The sequence below is a fragment of the Polypterus senegalus genome, chromosome 3, assembly GCF_016835505.1.
Source record: "Polypterus senegalus isolate Bchr_013 chromosome 3, ASM1683550v1, whole genome shotgun sequence".
In the NCBI taxonomy this organism is placed as follows: Eukaryota; Metazoa; Chordata; class Cladistia; order Polypteriformes; family Polypteridae; genus Polypterus; species Polypterus senegalus.
Genome location: NC_053156.1, coordinates 30,854,083 through 30,872,161, shown reverse-complemented (window position 1 = coordinate 30,872,161; position 18,079 = coordinate 30,854,083). Strand labels below are relative to the sequence as shown.

Genomic DNA, 18,079 nt, shown 5'->3' with positions numbered 1-18,079 from the left:
CTATACTCGGCCATCCAGCGGCGTCACTGAAGCATTCGAGCATTCTTAGCCAATCATGCAATACTGCGTCTTCGTTTGCCACGTTATGTTCTAACTACAGAGGCAGAGTCCCATTGCATGGTTCTAACTTGTATTGAGTCGAGGTATTGACACGAACACCATACATACGGATAGTATTAAATTATATACTGTATAAGGATAGTTGGGGTTGTGTTTAATCATATCTTATATATAAATTTTAAAAAGCCTTTACCTTGACTGATTTAACTGTATTTTTTCATCAACCAGGGAATTAATGTAGAAGTGGGGTGAAATATTTTAAGGTAAGTATGGTTTGGCACGTCCGAGTGTAGAATTAACTCTCTCTTCACTTGAATGTGTAACTTGCTGTCCCCAAATGTCAGCGTGGTTGTCATAGGCAGCAGAATGTTATGTTATCATTGTGTGTCAATGTTATTATTATTGCCCATTTTTACGAGGTAGTAACATACATTAAAGTGAGTCAGTCTTCTTCTTCTTCTTTCGTCTGCATCCATTAGGGTTTACCACAGCAGATCAGCCACAGGGGATGCACAAACCAGTGTGTTTCTTCATGCCTGTCCCAAGCCTGGATAAATGGGGAGGGTTACATCAGGAAGAGCATCCATTGTAAAATTTTGCCATATCAATATGCTGACAACATTAAAGTGACTCAATACATTTTTGATTACATCCATTCATCTATCCATCCATTATCCAACCCGCTATATCCTAACTACAGGATCACGGGGGTCTGCTGGAGCCAATCCCAGCCAACCACAGGGCGATTTTCAAATACAGTTGTGCCTAAATGTATTCTAGAGAATGAGGTTGTTCTGCAGCATATGGTAGTCATTTCTATGTGACAGAATTTTGTGGTGTTAGGATTCTTTCATTTTTATGTTTTTTTAATAATAAGAACCAAATTATCTACTGCTTAGACTATATAAATGTATGTTTTAATGTCACTTCATAGGTTAATAAAAATGTTTTTGTGACTTGCAATTCACCATTAAAGCCTGCAACATGAAATAAGGAGCTTACAGTTAAAGCATATTTGACATACAATTTGTATTTTACCAGAGTGGGGAGGACAACCATCAAAATCAAATTACATTTTTAAGGTAAAAATTATTGAATTACTTGGAAAAGCAATAATCAGACTTTAAACACAAAAAAGAGACAATATAAAACCTTAAAAAGTACTAAATTTAACATACAAACTTACCAATAAATTGCCAAAAATTACAATCCATTAAATATAGTATGAATCAAAAAATGAAATTGTGTGCAACACATTTTTGAAGAGAAGAATGATGAGGATAAGGACCCAGCCTTGCTTGATACCTACAGTAATTTCAAAGGGAGCAGATATTTCCTTGCCAACATAGACCTTCATCCTCATTCCATCGTGAACTTACAGTATACCTCCCAAAACATCTCATGGTTCTCTGTGTCAAATGCTTTCCATAGGTTGATGAAAGTGAAGCAGATGTCTTGCTGGTGTTCATGAGTCTCCTCTAGGAGTTGTCAGGTGTGGAAGATCATTTTGATTGTGCTGTGCTTGGGCTGAACGTAACACAATGTAAATGGGGAACCAGGGAAACGTAACATGAGCAAAGACTACAGTGAAACACCATGGCGGTTCCCACAGTTGGCTCAGTCCCCTTTCACTGCTCGTTACACGACTTTTGAACAATAAATTTTTGCTAATCAACAGACAGAGATGAGATTGGCCTGTGTAGCAAAAGAAGCAGAGGAAAGGACTGGAAGCACAGGATTATCCCATTTCTGACAGTAGTCTGAAACCAGTTGAAACTGTCATAAAAGATGAGTCAGCACAGAAGCAACTATTACTAAAGCTAGGTAAATGAATAAGCCCATGTTCCAAAAGACTTGTGAACAACAGGTAGAATGTCATGCAAAAATTGTCAAAAAATATCAACCAGTTATCAAAATTGACCAGGAATACTAGACTCAAAAACAGGCATGGAGTCAGTAACTGAACATTTCAAAAGGATGAGAGCAGAATGCTAATTTAGTAAATCCAAAAAGAAGAATAAAAAACATTAGATGTTAGAGGAATTCTAAATGATGAGTGATATGATGTGATGGCAAACTAACTTAAAACTCACTCCAAGCCACCATCCAAAAAGTAATGTGTCAGCATAAAAAAGGAATGGTTCAGGGCTGAGATCTCTATCTGCTCCTTAATGAAGGGCTGATGGTGGAGCTTCAGCCCACTTCTTAAAGTAGTCACTTCACTTTTGACCTTGGTGATTGTTAAGGTCACAGTGACAAGATGACAAGCCAAATAGTTTAGGCCAACTAACTCTGAAATTCTCCTGTATTGCTGAATATCTTACCTTATCATGGAGAATGAAGCCAGTAACCCTGTGTAAGAACTTTATTTCGACTGGTTGTACTCGCAATTATTGTATATTCTTCTCATCTCTAGCCAGAGCTCATGACTATAGTTGTAGATGGCAATGTAAACTGATTAACAAATTAAAAGTTTTTTCCAAGAACTTAACTCTTGGGCTGGTACAGCACCTACAAACCTGTTATCATTGCCTTCATTTGTTGGTTAGTTTCATGCTAAACATCTACTCTTACTCAGTAACAGGATCCTGAGGTACTTCAGCTCCTTTTCTTGGGGCAGCTGCTCTCTTACTTCCAAGAACAATACACCTTCTTCCATAAGAACACCATGGCCTTAGATTTAAAGGTGCATATTCTACATTAAAATATCAGTGGATTATCAGTAGGAGATAATTTATTTATATGTATGAGCAGGAGATCATAATCCACAATTTTATTTTTGCTGTTGTAATAATACCTTTTCATTTTAACAATATCCTCCATATACATTTGTACGTTCCCAAACACACATGCACACTCTGGTATTGCCAGTTAACTTACTCTGCAGGTCTATGGGAATGCGGAAAAACTGGAGTACTCAGAGGAAGGTGGTGTTATAAATAATAATAATAATAATAATAAATAATAATAATAATAATAAGTTAACTCATTAAGCGCCTTTCGCAAACCCAAGGTAGCTTTACATACAGAGTAAAAAAAAAATTACACATATGACAAAAGTTCATAGAAGAGGAAAGTTTTTAGTTGAGATTTAAAAGTGCAGAAAGGGGAGCAATCTCGGAGAGACTGAGGAAGAGAGTTCCGGAGTTGAGGGGCCATAACACTGAAGGACCTGCCTCCCAGAGAGTCTGGTGCGTGGGACAGTAAGGAGATTACTGCTTGAGGACCTGAGAGAGTGACAAGGTGTGTAAGGAGCTGAGTGAGGTAGAGGGGGGCAAGGTTATGTAGGGCTTTGAAGGTGAGAAGCAGAATCTTGAATTTAATATTTGATGGAACCGGTAACCAGTGAAGCTGGAAGACAACAGGGGAGATGTGAGCAAAATGCTTTGTGTGGTTGGGCTCTGACTGCGGAGTTCTGAATATACTGTAGCTTCTGTATAGATTTTGCAGGATGGCCAATGAAGAGGGAATTACAATAACCAATCCAACATTATGAAACAATGAACCAGAGTTTGAGCATCATTAAAGGACAAAAATGAAACAGAGCCGGGCAATGTTACAGAGATGATAGAATGAAATTTTGGAAAGAGACCTAATGTGTAGCTCAAACTTAAGTGATGAATCAAACAAAACACCAGGATTTCTGACTACAGGAGCAGGTTTGACAAGTGTACCATGAACAGAAATAGAGAAATTGGATGCCTTAGAAAGTTGGGATTTTAGACCTACAAGTAACACTTCAGTTTTATTGGCATTAAGTTTGAGAAAGTTATTCCATCCACAGCTTAAGATCAGTGATGCAGTCAGTGAGTGTGTTGGGAGGTGAATCTGTCGGGGAGACTGTACTAGGATATACTATAACTGTATATCGGAACTGTATATTATGAAAATTCTGCACAAATAATGACCAAGTGACACCTACAGTGCACCTTCATTAACCTAACCTAAAAGGTGTTCAGCATGCCTGTTGGATTATTAGAGCAAATATTTCTAAATTATATTTCTTTCAAGTAGACAAAGACCCATTAATTTTATGGGCTTGTTACTTTTGTAGGCCATCTTATCTTCACATTTTGATTCTAAATGTTAAAGCTGAATAAGGAAGGATATGCTTTTCTTATGAAAATCTAAAGGACCTTTTTTCCCAACTGGAGAAACACCAACTGTGTATTTATGTCTTTGGAAAGTTAACCACACTATCATACAAGTATAAGGACTTTGTTTTAATGTTATTGATGACTGACTACTCTTCTTTTCCATGATTTTCTAATGTTCTATTTTTTTCTTTCCCAGCCCATCAAAGCCCTGAAAGCTACAGCATGCACATCCCAGCCAGTTCTGACAGAACAGCAAATCCAGACTGTGTTTTTTCAGGTTCCAGAACTACTGGATCTTCACAGGGCTTTCTATGAGAGTTTGAAAGAGCGAGTTGAGCTTGGAGAATCATCAGATAGTGTGGGAGAACTCTTTCAAAAAATGGTGATTTCATATTTTTTGGTAGTTTAATTTATATTAAATTCAAAAAAATGTTTATAGTAGTGGTGAATATTTGCACAGATATAAGATGTGTTATTGTCAACAGCTTTAGCTGTTTAGCCTTCCATGCATATCCTTTTTCATCACCTAAATTTCAGTTCCCACTGCCTATTTGCCCATTACAAGCTCAAGTCAACATGCTCTACCAGTCACCTCCTCTTGTGTTACCATGGAACTGGATATGTTCCCTTCCAGGAAGATATTTGGGCATCATGGACAAATATGAGCAGCTAGTAACATTCTTAAAAATATATTAAAAAATAATTGTACAGGTTAGTAAAATAATACCAAAACAAGAAGATGAAAAGGCAATCAAAAAGATAAAATCTATTAAGGCCTGAAACAACATAAAAAAAAAAAATAAAAAAAAATATTAGAAAATGAGTCAAAATTTAAATATGGTAGAAAATAGTACAAAACAAATTAGATCTAAAAAAAATCCATTCATTCATGCATATTAAAACCCACCTAATCCAATTTAGAGCTGTTTAGGTTACACAATCCTAGTAGTATCATGCACAAGGCTGGATCCAACCCTGTGTAATGTGCCAGTAACCCACAGGCTCCACTCATGCTCACAGTCACACTCACACAGGGCACATGTTTGGGGATACAGGAGGAAAAGTGGAATACCCAGGAAAAAGCCACACAGATATGCCAGTCCATGAAAGGATAACTAATTACAAATGTCCAGTGAAAGGGATGTTACCTCTGTGTTTTAATGGCTACTTCATATTTTTGCAATGTACTACTTTAAATTGTTTTTCTTAACGTTAGAATTTCCTTTTTTATTTATTGATGTATATACTTCAATTTAGACACAATGCACAATTACTGCTACCTCACTGCTTTAGGAGTTTGTATTCAATTTCTTTTCCAGCCATTATTTGTGTGGAATTTGCACTTGCTTTACCAAGTACTCCTGTTCCCTTCCTTACCATAAAAATGTACATGTTAATTAAATCGGCATCTGAATCCGTGAGAGAGAAAGTACATTTATGCAGGAGTATGTCCACTTCGGAACTGGCATTCCATGCAACAATAGTTGCTGCCTTCAGCCAGATGTCATTTTTCTCAGTGCCATTAACATGCCATAACAAGACGCTTTACACTGATAGCAAAATTAAAATGGTGATGAATCCTATTTTTCTAAGCCATAATTGGACTGCATATGTCATTTTCTTTAAATAAGACTTTTATATGAGTGATTTATTTTTGACATTTTTGGTAACATCAATATGTTCATTTTTTTGTTATCATTTCTTGCTGTTGGTGCTGCTATTTTATGGTGTTTTGTTGTGGCTAGTGCTGTAGATGCAATGTGCCTCTCACTGTCACAAATACATGGTGACTCTGATATCCAATCTTTGGAATAACTTTTAAACAATGAGCTGAGTTGTGGTCATGTTTATTTTGGATTGGGAATTCTTGATCAGTTAGGCTTCTGACTTGCTCTGGATTTCTGACTTACAGGTTCTTTTTGTGAATGAATAATTTCCAAATTTTGTGCAAAATCTACCCTTAACAAGTTTCCATCTGTGTCCCTGTATTCTTGGAGAACACTTCTATTTCACAAAGAAACACAAGTTACCATTTCCTTCCTCTCCTGTTCCATCTCCCTTAATAAACCCTTTGTTCAGGTTGCTTGACACCTTCAACCTAACAAAATTAATTTTTTGAGTGTAATATTAGGAATAAACTAAGGCTTAGACAATCAAAGTTATGCCCTCACAGTTGCCTAAGCGTGTCACTCAAATCTTATCAGTCCACTGCAGACAGGTCCTATTTTCTTCAGCAGGAGTCTCATTGATGCTTGCAACTTAAAGAAGTAAGTTAAAATCCTTAAAATGTGAAATGGTTATGAATTTATACAGATCAATGTTTGTCACTGAACCTTCACCAGAATAATACTTGACCTCCAAGATGGCAGAGAATTCTTGTGGAACGGAGAAACTATATAGTTCATATAAACTGGCATATAGTTTGAAAGTTTGTTGCTGCTATGAAGATTGAAGACTCCAAACTCTTTCTGTATCTTGAATTGCTTCCCTAAGCAGAGGCTAGCAAAAACAGCCACCTGGTGTTTGTTTCAGCTTGAGAACAGAGAGGCCACTTATGCCGTGAGTCTCTTACTTGTGGGAGGCAAACAGATTCCTACTGTCAGGCCTTCCTGTGAAATGGTGACACAAAAAATAGCAAAAAAAGAGAAAAAGATATCCAAAAATGCACGCAAACCAGACTAGGACCTTCACTGGCCTACATAGAGATAGGGCTCACCGCAGGCAAATTGACCTCAAGCTTAATAGGCAGGCTTTGGCCAGCACAGGCTCAAAATGTGTTCAGACTTATAAAATTCAGAAATATGCTTTAAATCTTTAAAATAGATAAAATGCCCTTCAACAGAGCGACAAACCATCAAATATATGGCAAGGTAAATAACTAATCTTTAAAAATAATTAATTCATAAAAAATAAGGTAAAAAAAGGAAAAATTAGACAAAAGGATTTGCCTAAAATATCAAACCAAAGCTAAAGTCGAAATTGAAATCCAATAATCAAATATAATGGTAAAGAACAATCCAAGACATGTACACAAAAAAAAACACTCCATAGCTTCACAGGGAACATGTACTGTGACTAATATAAAGGCTGAGCAGTCTTAATAGCAATGATGTCATGACCTCTTTGGAGAACATCAAAAAAATACAAGAAATACAGCTTGAAGTTTCAAATGCACAAAACAAAGCTGCTGAATAATATTTAAATAATGCAGTAGTAATATAATTTATATAATTATAAAAACACATGAAAATAATGATTCCAAATGAACATAAATGACAAAACTGTACATTAGCCAATGATCATACTGTATGTTGACTGACACAAAATGGGCAATTTCTTATAGTCTCCCTCCTGTAGTTTGTAACTCAAAGCGACAAAAGAAATTTCGCCATAGAAAAACACACTGATGTTTTTATCTTTTCTAAAGGCATTCAGCAAGATTACATTCAGGGCATTTAGGTTAGCAGTTAGATTTTTAAATATGTTTAGCTCAATTTACCTTAATCAGCTCAAGGTCTAAAAGCAATTCTATGCAGTATATATATTTGATTATATGTTACATAACTTGTTTTTATCAATGATTAACATTACTGTTTAGGAGAACATTACTGACTTAAAGACAGACAATATATGTTTTATGAAAAGCACCAGGAAATATGTAAAGTAAAAAATTAGCTCAAACATAAGTGTCACCAAATGAAGCCAAAATGAGAAAAAAAAATCAAAGTTCAGGGAAAAGAGCAAAAGATTCAAGAACTAGGAAATCAAAAATTCTGGAAAAGTCACAAAAAAAGAATAGGTTTGTGATACACAAACTTAGGTACAAAATGGCAATTGAGACATCCTTTCCCCTGCTGACCTCTAGAAATGGACCCTAGCAGGTCGGATCCTCTTCATGATGACAGAATCCACAAAATAGCAGCACACAAGGAAAAACAAAATGGCTTTGCAACAAAATGTGAATACAGAAGACTAGCTGTGCTACCTGTCAAAGATGGAATAAAATATAAGTAATCAAAGTAGACTTCATGTTTTCTGTTTGATACATTGCTTATCTATTGGGTCTGATATGATAATACGCATTCAATCGTTTTCCTTGCGGCAGAATTTTATTCTTCAGGTTGAGCAGTTCATTTTCACCACTTCTCTCGCCGTCACTCATTGAACTGGCCACTCTTATAGTTAAAGTGTTTTACTGGGAAAATGTGGTCGTCACCACAATGGCCTGATTTAGCATCTCTAGCCAAGCCATGTCGGGGCTTTGGTTTCCTGTCATGTGCTTTGATTTATTGTTATTTTCACTTATTCATTCCCTGCCAGTCAAAGTTGTCAGTCATTAGTGTCATAGCTATAAACCTAGTTAATGTGGCCTGAGTGGGTATAAGAAAGTTGTGCAACACTGCTTTTGCTGGCCTGTAACGGCAGACAACAGAATAAACCGATAAGATGGATTTTCCTATTTTTAGACCCTTATTTGGTATTTTTATTATAATTTTTTTTTTTTTGCCTTCTTCTACATGTTTTGCATATGTTTTAATTTTTTCTTCCAAATCCTACCAACAGATACGTTGCACTTGTCATTTCATTAAGGTGGATAAAACTTAATAAATTTCACAATCAAGAGGAGACCATTCAGTTCATCAAGACTGTTTGTTTAGCTAATAGCTAAGCTGTTCCAGAATCATCAGATTCTTCTTCAAGGTTGTCAAAGTTTCTGGTTCAGCTACATGGCTCGGTAGTTTGTTCCAGACTCCCATAACTCTTAAATATGTGCTTCCTGGCTTCAGTCCTAAATGCTCTTCCCCTGAATTTCCTCTAGTGTTCTTGACTACTCTGTTCACTGTGTAAAGAAGAGACAGACAAAGATAAAGAGTTGGGGTTGCCACCCCGTTGACCCTGTATAATTAAAGTTTTTACAAAAAGGCACACTATAATGGCAAAGACGTCTTCTGTAGATATAAGTTACAAAATCAACTGAGTTAAAATGGCTAATCTTCTGATTATTAGCCTTTCCAGCAGGAAGAGGCAGGTCCAAATGGGCAGACCACGGAAGTGATGTCAGCGGTGGTATAGTCTTCTGGTCTACAAAGGGAGGAACATAAAGGCATTAGCACATTGCACCAACTCCCAGAGCGACTGGAAATTACCACTACCGGAGCCCTTAAACTGTCCCTTATGCGCAAATGCGTGACAACTGTTAAGTTGAAAAAATTCTGGTGGATCTGGTTTATCAATGCCTTTGAGAATTTTGAAAACCCGAATTAAGTCCCCATGCAGTCTTCTGTGCTCAAGAATGAACACGTTTAATTTCTTTGAGTCTGTTTGAATACAACATATCCTTAAATCCTGGAATGCTCCTGGTTGCTTTTCTCTGTACAGCGTCAAGTGTTGCAGTGTCTTCCTTGTAGCATCCATTTATCACCTAATAACTAAGGTGGTGCAAGAATGGCTGCCATCACATCATCCCGGTGGATACTACACATTGGAGGTGGTTGAAGTGGCTTCCTTACTGTCTGTGTAAAGTACTTTGAGTAGGATAGAAAAATGCTACATAAATGTAACTAATTAATAGCTAACCAAAGTCACTTAATGGGGTGTATAGTCTTATTTGTCACACTTCTTGTGTGCCTTATTTGAATACAGTAAATATACTTGAATTTTGAAAGATACATAAACTGTTTAATAATATTTACTAATTCACAAAATGTTTTCCCTAACCATTCTGTTCCATCATTAAGTCATCAATAACAACAGGATAAGAGACATTCATTTAAGATACATTTTTGTTCAACTGGATTGAATCTAGGCAAAATAAGGCTTTAAATGCATCACTGTGCCATGCTGCTTCTTCTTTTTTATCTTCATCTTTTTCCAAGGTGTTTGACCAGTCTATAACATGCTGCTAAACTATTGTTAAGAATTAAATAAATTGTGAGGTTTTTCTAACACTTCATACTTTTTTTATTTGAATGGTAGAAGTGATTGCTTTCAACAATTAACTCTCTGTCCATATTTGCTTGACTTGTATACAGGTGAGTCAGTTGTGTACATACAGAGGCTTCATTGATAACTATGAGAATGCTGTCCAGACGGTGCACAAATGCATGCAAACTGATGAGCGATTTAAAACTTTGGCAGAGGTATGTACCCTAATACTCTACATTATATCACCTTATTGTCTGCCAACTGGGAGGACAGTGCTGTACATATCATATTGTAATTACTTAAAAATTCCTTATAGTATCAAAATACTCAGAATTGTAACTAGTTATTATATATTGTGGCATGCGGGAAAGGCATTTCCCACAAGGAAGAAAAGAAAAATAAAAGCGTGTGCTTGCACTTGTGCCTCCTGCATCTGTCTGTGTCAGGTTGGGGCGACTGCACCACTTGTGCGCCACCAAGGCGGCCCCAACCCGACACAGGAGGCACAAGTGCAAGCACACACTTTGATTTTTCTTTTCACCCTTGTGGGAAACGTATTCCCCATTCCCCACAAGTGTAACACAGTTCACTCCTCCTCCACTCCTCTAGTCAAGCTTCGTCTACCTCCTTCTGACTCTTGCTCTTCCAAGTACTGTCAGCTGGCCCCTTTTATAAGGCACTGGAAGTGCTCCAGGTGCTCATTGTTACACGGAAGAGCTGCACTCCAGGGCTCAGCAGTAGCTGCAGCACCCTCTGGCAGCGCCCATGTATCCCAACAGGGCTGTATCCAACTCCAACTCCCATGAAGCCCAGTTGGAGACAGTGGCACCACTGCAGCCCAGGGGGGCTGCCACTTAGCACTCCGGGGTTGGTGATGCTCTGGATACGCTCCCTTTCCCTGGTCCTTCCAACATGAAGGGGTCTCAGCCGGGCAAGGGCCCTAGCTGCATGGCGCAATATATCGTCAAATACCAAAAGTAAGTATCTCCTGCCTCCATTAAATGTTCATAATTCATGTAATTCAAGCGCGGGGAGCACATCGTATATCATTGAGGAGTTTTATTTAATACTTAATACATGCTCTAATTGGGTAGCTTCTAAGCCATCCGCCAATTGCGTCCCTTGTATGAAATCAACTTGGCAAACAAACTGAGGAAGCATGTACCATAAATTAAAAGACCCATTGTTCGCAGAAATCCACAAACCAGCGAAAAATCTGTGATATATATTTAGATATGCTTACATTTAAAATCCGTGATGGAGTGAAGCCGCGAAAGTCGAAGTGCGATATAGCGAGCGATCACTGTATTCCATGACTTGCCGTAACAAAATCACACAGATTTAATTTTGTCTTTAGTCAGACTCTGTGTGCAAGAGAGCTGACAATCAATGAAAGCTTATCCAGAGCATTCATATATAATATAATGTGGTGATGAGGAATAAAGAACCTCGCAAACAGAACAGAAGCGTGTATGTCTGATATCTCATGTTTTATGCACCACAACAGAATGATAAAAGGAAGTTAAAAGGGCAAAGATGCTGTTGGCTATCAGAAAAATGGGCGAGCATGACTGTGCTGGAAAGTCATCACACAGTCTCTCAATTTGACATGCCCTAGTGATTTTTAGTCTTGTAAATTGACATAGTCTGGTGACAAGATCAGCAACTACAAGTCTGATGTGCCCTATAACTAGAAGTTGTGTACTGTGACATTGACTTTAAGGGTTAATCTAGTACTGAAGAGTTAACATGTTTATTCTGTTAAGAGACAATATGTGTGCTTAGTTTTCCAGGACAATGTTACCACACAGTGGCAGTAATAATAATGCACATGTGTATGCCAGATACTTCTCCGGAGAAACGAAATGGCATAGTATGGTCAAATTCACAACTTCCACAGTTTGTCAGCTGTTGCCTTATTACCAGTACCTGGCAAATTAAGTCATCGTTGAGCAAAGCTAATGTTTGATATAGTCAGTTTAATAGAAGCTTACTATAAAATATATACATTTTATTATGTTCAGTTATGATATAATAAATGTCCTGTCAGACATGTTTTGTTTAATGGAAAAACAAAGAAGTAAAATTCATATCTAAAGTAATTGAAAAGGTTATTTAAGCTCTGTGTTTTAATTATTTTTTACTTATATACTCTTTTCATCTGTCACTTATTTTCAGTTTAGTTTCAATTTAGTTTTGGCCCTTTATATTTCAGCTTTTATTTTTAATGGCTTTCCTCAATTAGTTGTTATTCTGAAAGAATGATTTTAAGTTTATTTGTGTTTTAGTTTAGTTAGAGAAATGACTAGTGCAAACATTTTTTCAAAGACAGTTTGGCAAGTCAAACTCGATCAGATCAATAATACATGATTTGGAAGATAATGATATCAAATGTCTTTCGTTTGGTATTAGGTTTGACCCTGAAACGTTCCACAGAGCTATGGAACAAATTACTAAAGGTCTGAACTGTGTCAGGGTCTATGTAGATAATATTGTGGTCAGGAGCATTTGATATGATGAGCACAATGCTCAGTTGGAGATAACACTGCAAAGAATTTAGTTGTGTGGTCATTAGTTAAACAAAGAAAAAATGTTCATCTGTGACAGGATTTCCTCTGAATGGACCCAACCAGACAAGGCCAGGGTTCAAGCAATCTAGGCCATGGAACAGTCATAAAACAAAAAAAAGTCCACCAAGAATTTTGTGTTTTGCTTGAAAGAACACAAACTGTGGAATAGTGAAGAGCAAACCTCACAAATTTGCTTTGCCTTGAAAATCAAGGAAATGTTCAGGAACTTCACTGAACTCAGTAAAATGCATTACATTTGATTGGATTATAATCATACAATGGTTTTTTAATTGTCTGTGCCAGATGCAGAACCACCTGCCGACTATGCTGGACTGTTTGTTATGTCCAAAATGTGACCTGAGCTGTGAGGAAGCAGTGCAAACCACTACTTGTCTCCCTATTATAAAATTAATGAATTTAAAGTTCAGAACAGTTACATTTCTTGCAGACAAGAAGCATGATTTAAGCAATTTTGAACAAGTGATTGTTTAGAAAAGCGGTTTCTGAGATATCAGCCCTCAGCACTGAGACATATGTACTATGATAACTAAAAAAAAACAATAGCGTGCAAGAGTTTTAATATACAGTGTTTGGAAATAAAAGTCAGTATACTGTGCAGTTTGAAGTGCATGTGACACAAATTTATCAAAATACAGTGAATGCATTGCAGTATGAAGTACATGCGTTTCCCCATACTCCAGTATGCTGCATATATGGCGTATAAGACAGATTCCTCAGCATGAGTGTACGCATTTCACTATACAATGTATGAAACAATCTTGATCAAAATCTCGATATTCAGTATACTGTATGTGCTTCAGTATAAAGTATATGAGACAAGATCTCAGTATGAGCAGGATTTTCACAATACAGTGTACGACACAGACTCTCAGAATATGGTACATTTTTCACTTACAGCATAAATGTTTATGTATTAAATTTATGTAGTTCTCTTTTAACAGTGATGTGTTGAACAGCACCTTATAGACACATCATTTTGGCAATGTGCTGTGATTACATTTCTTATTAAAGAAATACTCCATCCGAAAACACATATTTTGATATAATTATTAACCCATGTAGTGTGTGGTGATAGCTGAGAAAAATAAATTCTAATCTCATGTTTTCATGCAGAACGGATATAACATCTGATTCTGTTTCTGATTAAGATAGTTGTTTATAATGACCAATGCTGGACAACAGCAAACACTATCAAGAGGGGCGACTGCACCACTTGTGCACCACCAAGACGGCCCCAACCCGACACAGGCAGACACAGGAGGTACAAGTGAAAGCACACGCTTTGATTTTTCTTTTTTCCCTTGTGGGAAACGTATTCCCCATTCCCCTCATTCATTGGTCAGGAGTTCAGAGTTCACCCCAGTAACAGCTTATTAACATTGTGCTTCATGTAATATCATGTGCACTGATACACTAGCACAACTAAAGATTAAAAGTTAAAGAAAGGCAAGTAAACTCATGCAGTATATAATGATTATGAATATTAATGTACTGACGAGAGGCAAATCTAAAATTAAAATGCTTGTTCATGTCTGAATGCATTCCATTTTCATTCACAAGAGTGTTTTCCACAGGTGGTTCATTTAACAGTGTTTTAGATAGAATACATGTCTGGGGCATTGTTAATGGTTGGCTGAACAACCTCACACGTGGATGATGGGATTCAAGTAATATGAGTTTTTTTTTCCCATTAAATTTTTTGTATTGTTTGCTGTTGTCCAGCATCAGTAACCATATGTGACGGTATGGGTCGGCTCCACACTCCCAGCTGCTCTGGGGAACCCCTTGAACCTGCTAATGCCGATAACGCGCGAGTAGTTATAGCAGGCGGCTACTGTCAAAATCGCAATTAGAGCTGTCAATCATAATGATTAATGACTTTTAAGCCCGCCTCTGACGTCACACCGGAAGTGCCGCCCGCTGATGCAAGACCGGAAGTCCCGCCCGTCGCCTCCTGATGACGTCCGCCGAATTCCCGCCCCTCCACGTGACCTCTCTCCGCCCGCTGGCACCGCCCCGGCGTCGGATTGGTGTAAGGCCTCCGTCCCTCCCGACTCCTCCTTGAACCCTCCCCTGGCCCCTGATTGGTTCCATAAACTGTCAAGGGTCCGTTTGTGAGGCCTGACCGCTGGTTGAACCGGATTGCACCTGCCTGCCCAGGAAACTGTCAAGGGCAGTTTGATGGATGTCTGCCCCTGTTTGAACCGCTCCCACCCCACACCCACCTGCCTGCCCAGGAAACTGTCAAGGGCAGTTTGATGGATGTCTGCCCCTCCTTGAACTCCCCACCGCCCCTCTCCCGAAAGACAAGCCGGGCATGCCCGAGGCCTGTCCTGACAAGCTCAGACATGCCCGGGATGCCTCGCCCCCGCCTTTCTCCGGCACAAGCCCAGACAAGCCCTGGGGCTTGTCCTGACCGGTTCAGACCAGCCCCAAGTCGCCCCAGCACCGACCCGAGGATGTTCCGTACCCTGACGTCCTCAAGGGACTGCCTCGCCTCTGGGTCCGAGGCAGCACCTGACGGACGGCAGCCCCGACCTCCCAGTCCCCCATACTTACCGCCAGTTCTGAAAGGCCCTATAAAAAGCCAAGCGTTTTGTTCTCATCTTAGCTTCAAAAACCTGCATTTTCCAGCTCACACACACAGATAACAAACTGTCAGATCAAAGACACGGTCTGAGTCAGGCCGCATTTAACCATAGGCGCCCACACTTCCCGGTCCCCACACCTCCCAGTCCCCACATTTCCCTGCTGAAAGCCTAAAAGCTAAGCATTTTGTTCTATCTACGATTTTAAGATGAGCACACCATTAAAACATCTCATCTTTGCTTCAAACTAAGTCAAGCTGCTTTTTTTTTTCCATCTCGCACACAGATAACAAATTGTGAGATCAAAGACACGGTCTGAGTCAGTCAGCGTGATCGCACCCTGTTTCTGGGCCCCCCGGGGCTCCCCACCACTTCCCAGCCACTTCTGAAAGTGCTGTATAAAAAAGCAAAGCATTTTCTTCGGTTCTATCTATGATTTTAATATGAACACGCCATTAAAATATCTATCTCATCTTTGCTTTATCACTTACAGGTCCATCCTTTTCCATCTCACAGAAATTCCTCAACCAACATTGAGTCAGGTTCCCAGTGACAGACTCCCAGCAATGGAGCCGGTTTCTCAAAAAGAAATCAAGCAGCTCCGCTTTTAGCAGACCCCTGCAATCAGGCCTGTGTGCTCTGTCTCTCTCTCTCTCTCTCTCTCTAGCGCAGACACGGGCTCGAGACCGCAGACCCTCTGCCCATGACGGATGGATCTTTTAAAGTTAAGGGATTTTTAAAGATTAGCTTGTAAAGCTTGAGATAACTGCTAGTTCAGCCCTTTAAAAATCACACCTAGTTAAATAATATGCCGCAGTTCCCTTTTTAATCACGTTTGAGACGTCTAAAAAATCTAGCCTGGGCTGATTGGTGGCTGATATCAAAAATGTTCTCTTATATACAGAGCTTAACCTTAGGGTCCCTCTCCATTGAGAATATTCAGGAGTGGCTTTAAAGCGCAGGCCGGTGGTGCAGTAACTCTGACCTAATAAAAGTATTCTGAACTACTTGCAGAAGGGACCCGCTTGTGAAATGCCTACTCTTTCGAAACGGCCTCTCTCTGTACGGAGCCGCCTGTTTTTAAAAGGTTGAGATAACAAAACATTTTTGCTTTATAAACTCTCATTTGGACAGCCGGTTAGAGACAGACTCCAGGAAATTACTGTAACGGTGTTTTCATTCATTCATTTCGCTAAATGTAATTATTTTAATACAGGATAGTAACCCAAAATCCGGGTGATTTTAGACGTGTGAGTAATATAATGAAGTTATTTTTAAAAGTAACCCCACACCGCACAAGAGAGACAGATTCCACGTGTGTTTTAGGATTTGCTGCGGTCAGTGATGAATTTTATTTTTTTTTTTTGCTCAGCTCATTTCTATCACCTAGGAGCCTTTTGACAAAAGAAACCTCTCTAAATACACTTGTGCATTTAAACGGAGGTTTATAAGGAAGCAGGTTTTCTACCTTATCCCAGTTTTGTACATGCATGTAAAAGCACTTACTGTTACACTAGCACAAAATTTTGATATTTTCTGTCTACTCAAAAAATGAAATTATTTCTATTAACACAGATGATAATTAGAAATCATTTTACTATTTTTAATTAAAAGTTAAAACAGAAAAGCCCAATTATGATTTTTGTTTTGTCATGGGAGGGCCCTAGGGTGACACTTTTCCCCTTTATACTCTTACTTATGTAGACCTTAAAACATATTCTTACCAAAATAGTTCATCACTTCCCAATTCCTGTAACATCAGGTAATTAGACAGAGCTCCATGACAGGCAAGAGAAGATTATAGGTCAAATACACAGTGTCATAAAATAAAATAAAGTGTGAACACCGCGCAGACCCTCTGCCCATGACGGATGGATCTTTTAAAGTTAAGGGATTTTTAAAGATTAGCTTGTAAAGCTTGAGATAACTACTAGTTCAGCCCTTTAAAAATCACACCTAGTTAAATAATATACCGTAGTTCCCTTTTAGATCACTTTTGAGACGTCTAAAAAATCTAGCCTGGGCTGTATAATTTGTAATTATAATACTTAATATAATTTGTATAACAATCGATCTAAAACAAACCCCTTTTCTCTTCAAACTCACCCCACATTTTAAATACAAGTATCTTCAGTTGTGGAAGCAAGCGGCCCGCATGGCTCAGGGAGGGGCTGATGGTTCCAGCAGGGGCCGTTTTCACACTTCCGCTAAATCAGGTTTCTCAGTGACAGACTCTGCAGTAAAAAACAGTTTTAGCAATGAAGCTGATTTCCCAGAGAGAAAGACCAAGCGGCAGACCCTGTCAGCTTTTAGCCGACCCCCCTGCTCTCTCTCTCTCTACCCACAGAAACTAAAGTCAGGCTCTGCAAGCACCTCAATCGGAGGAAGGACTCTGTGAGTTCGCATGCAAACAACTGAGGCCGCCCGTTTCGAGCACCCACCCCCACTGGGTGACCCTCGGAGAGATCACCGGCTGCTAGTCTCAGGAATTTGTTAGGATTATGTCATGTACAAACCTAAACTTTGAATTATCACCTTTAAAGACATGGAGCAGTCTCGTGCTACAAACGCCTTGTGTCTCTTTTTAACACTTCTGCCTGTAAAAGCTCTCTATTCCTTCTGTGGCCTCGGGTTTAATAGGGGCTTGCACCCAGGCTAATGAACAAGGTCCTGTACATGTCGAGATGCCGGCCCATGCCTGCCGTCCCTTACACTATATAACATGTTTGGGTATTCATTTTGTATATATAATATAATGAAGATATTTTTAAAAGTAACCCCACACCGCACAAGAGAGACAGATTCCACGTGTGTTTTA

The 18,079-nt window shown here is 38.8% G+C and overlaps 1 protein-coding gene across 2 annotated transcripts in view; it reads left to right on the top strand.

The window, feature by feature from the left end:
- The window catches only part of LOC120524986 (breakpoint cluster region protein-like), a 103,973-nt gene that overhangs the window by 69,334 nt on the left and 16,560 nt on the right, over nt 1–18,079 (top strand). For both annotated transcript variants that reach the window (XM_039746903.1, XM_039746904.1), the window contains exons 5-6: nt 4,354–4,539; nt 10,190–10,297. In XM_039746903.1, coding sequence (XP_039602837.1) covers nt 4,354–4,539; nt 10,190–10,297 — 294 coding nt within the window. The remainder of the gene's footprint in view (nt 1–4,353; nt 4,540–10,189; nt 10,298–18,079) is intronic.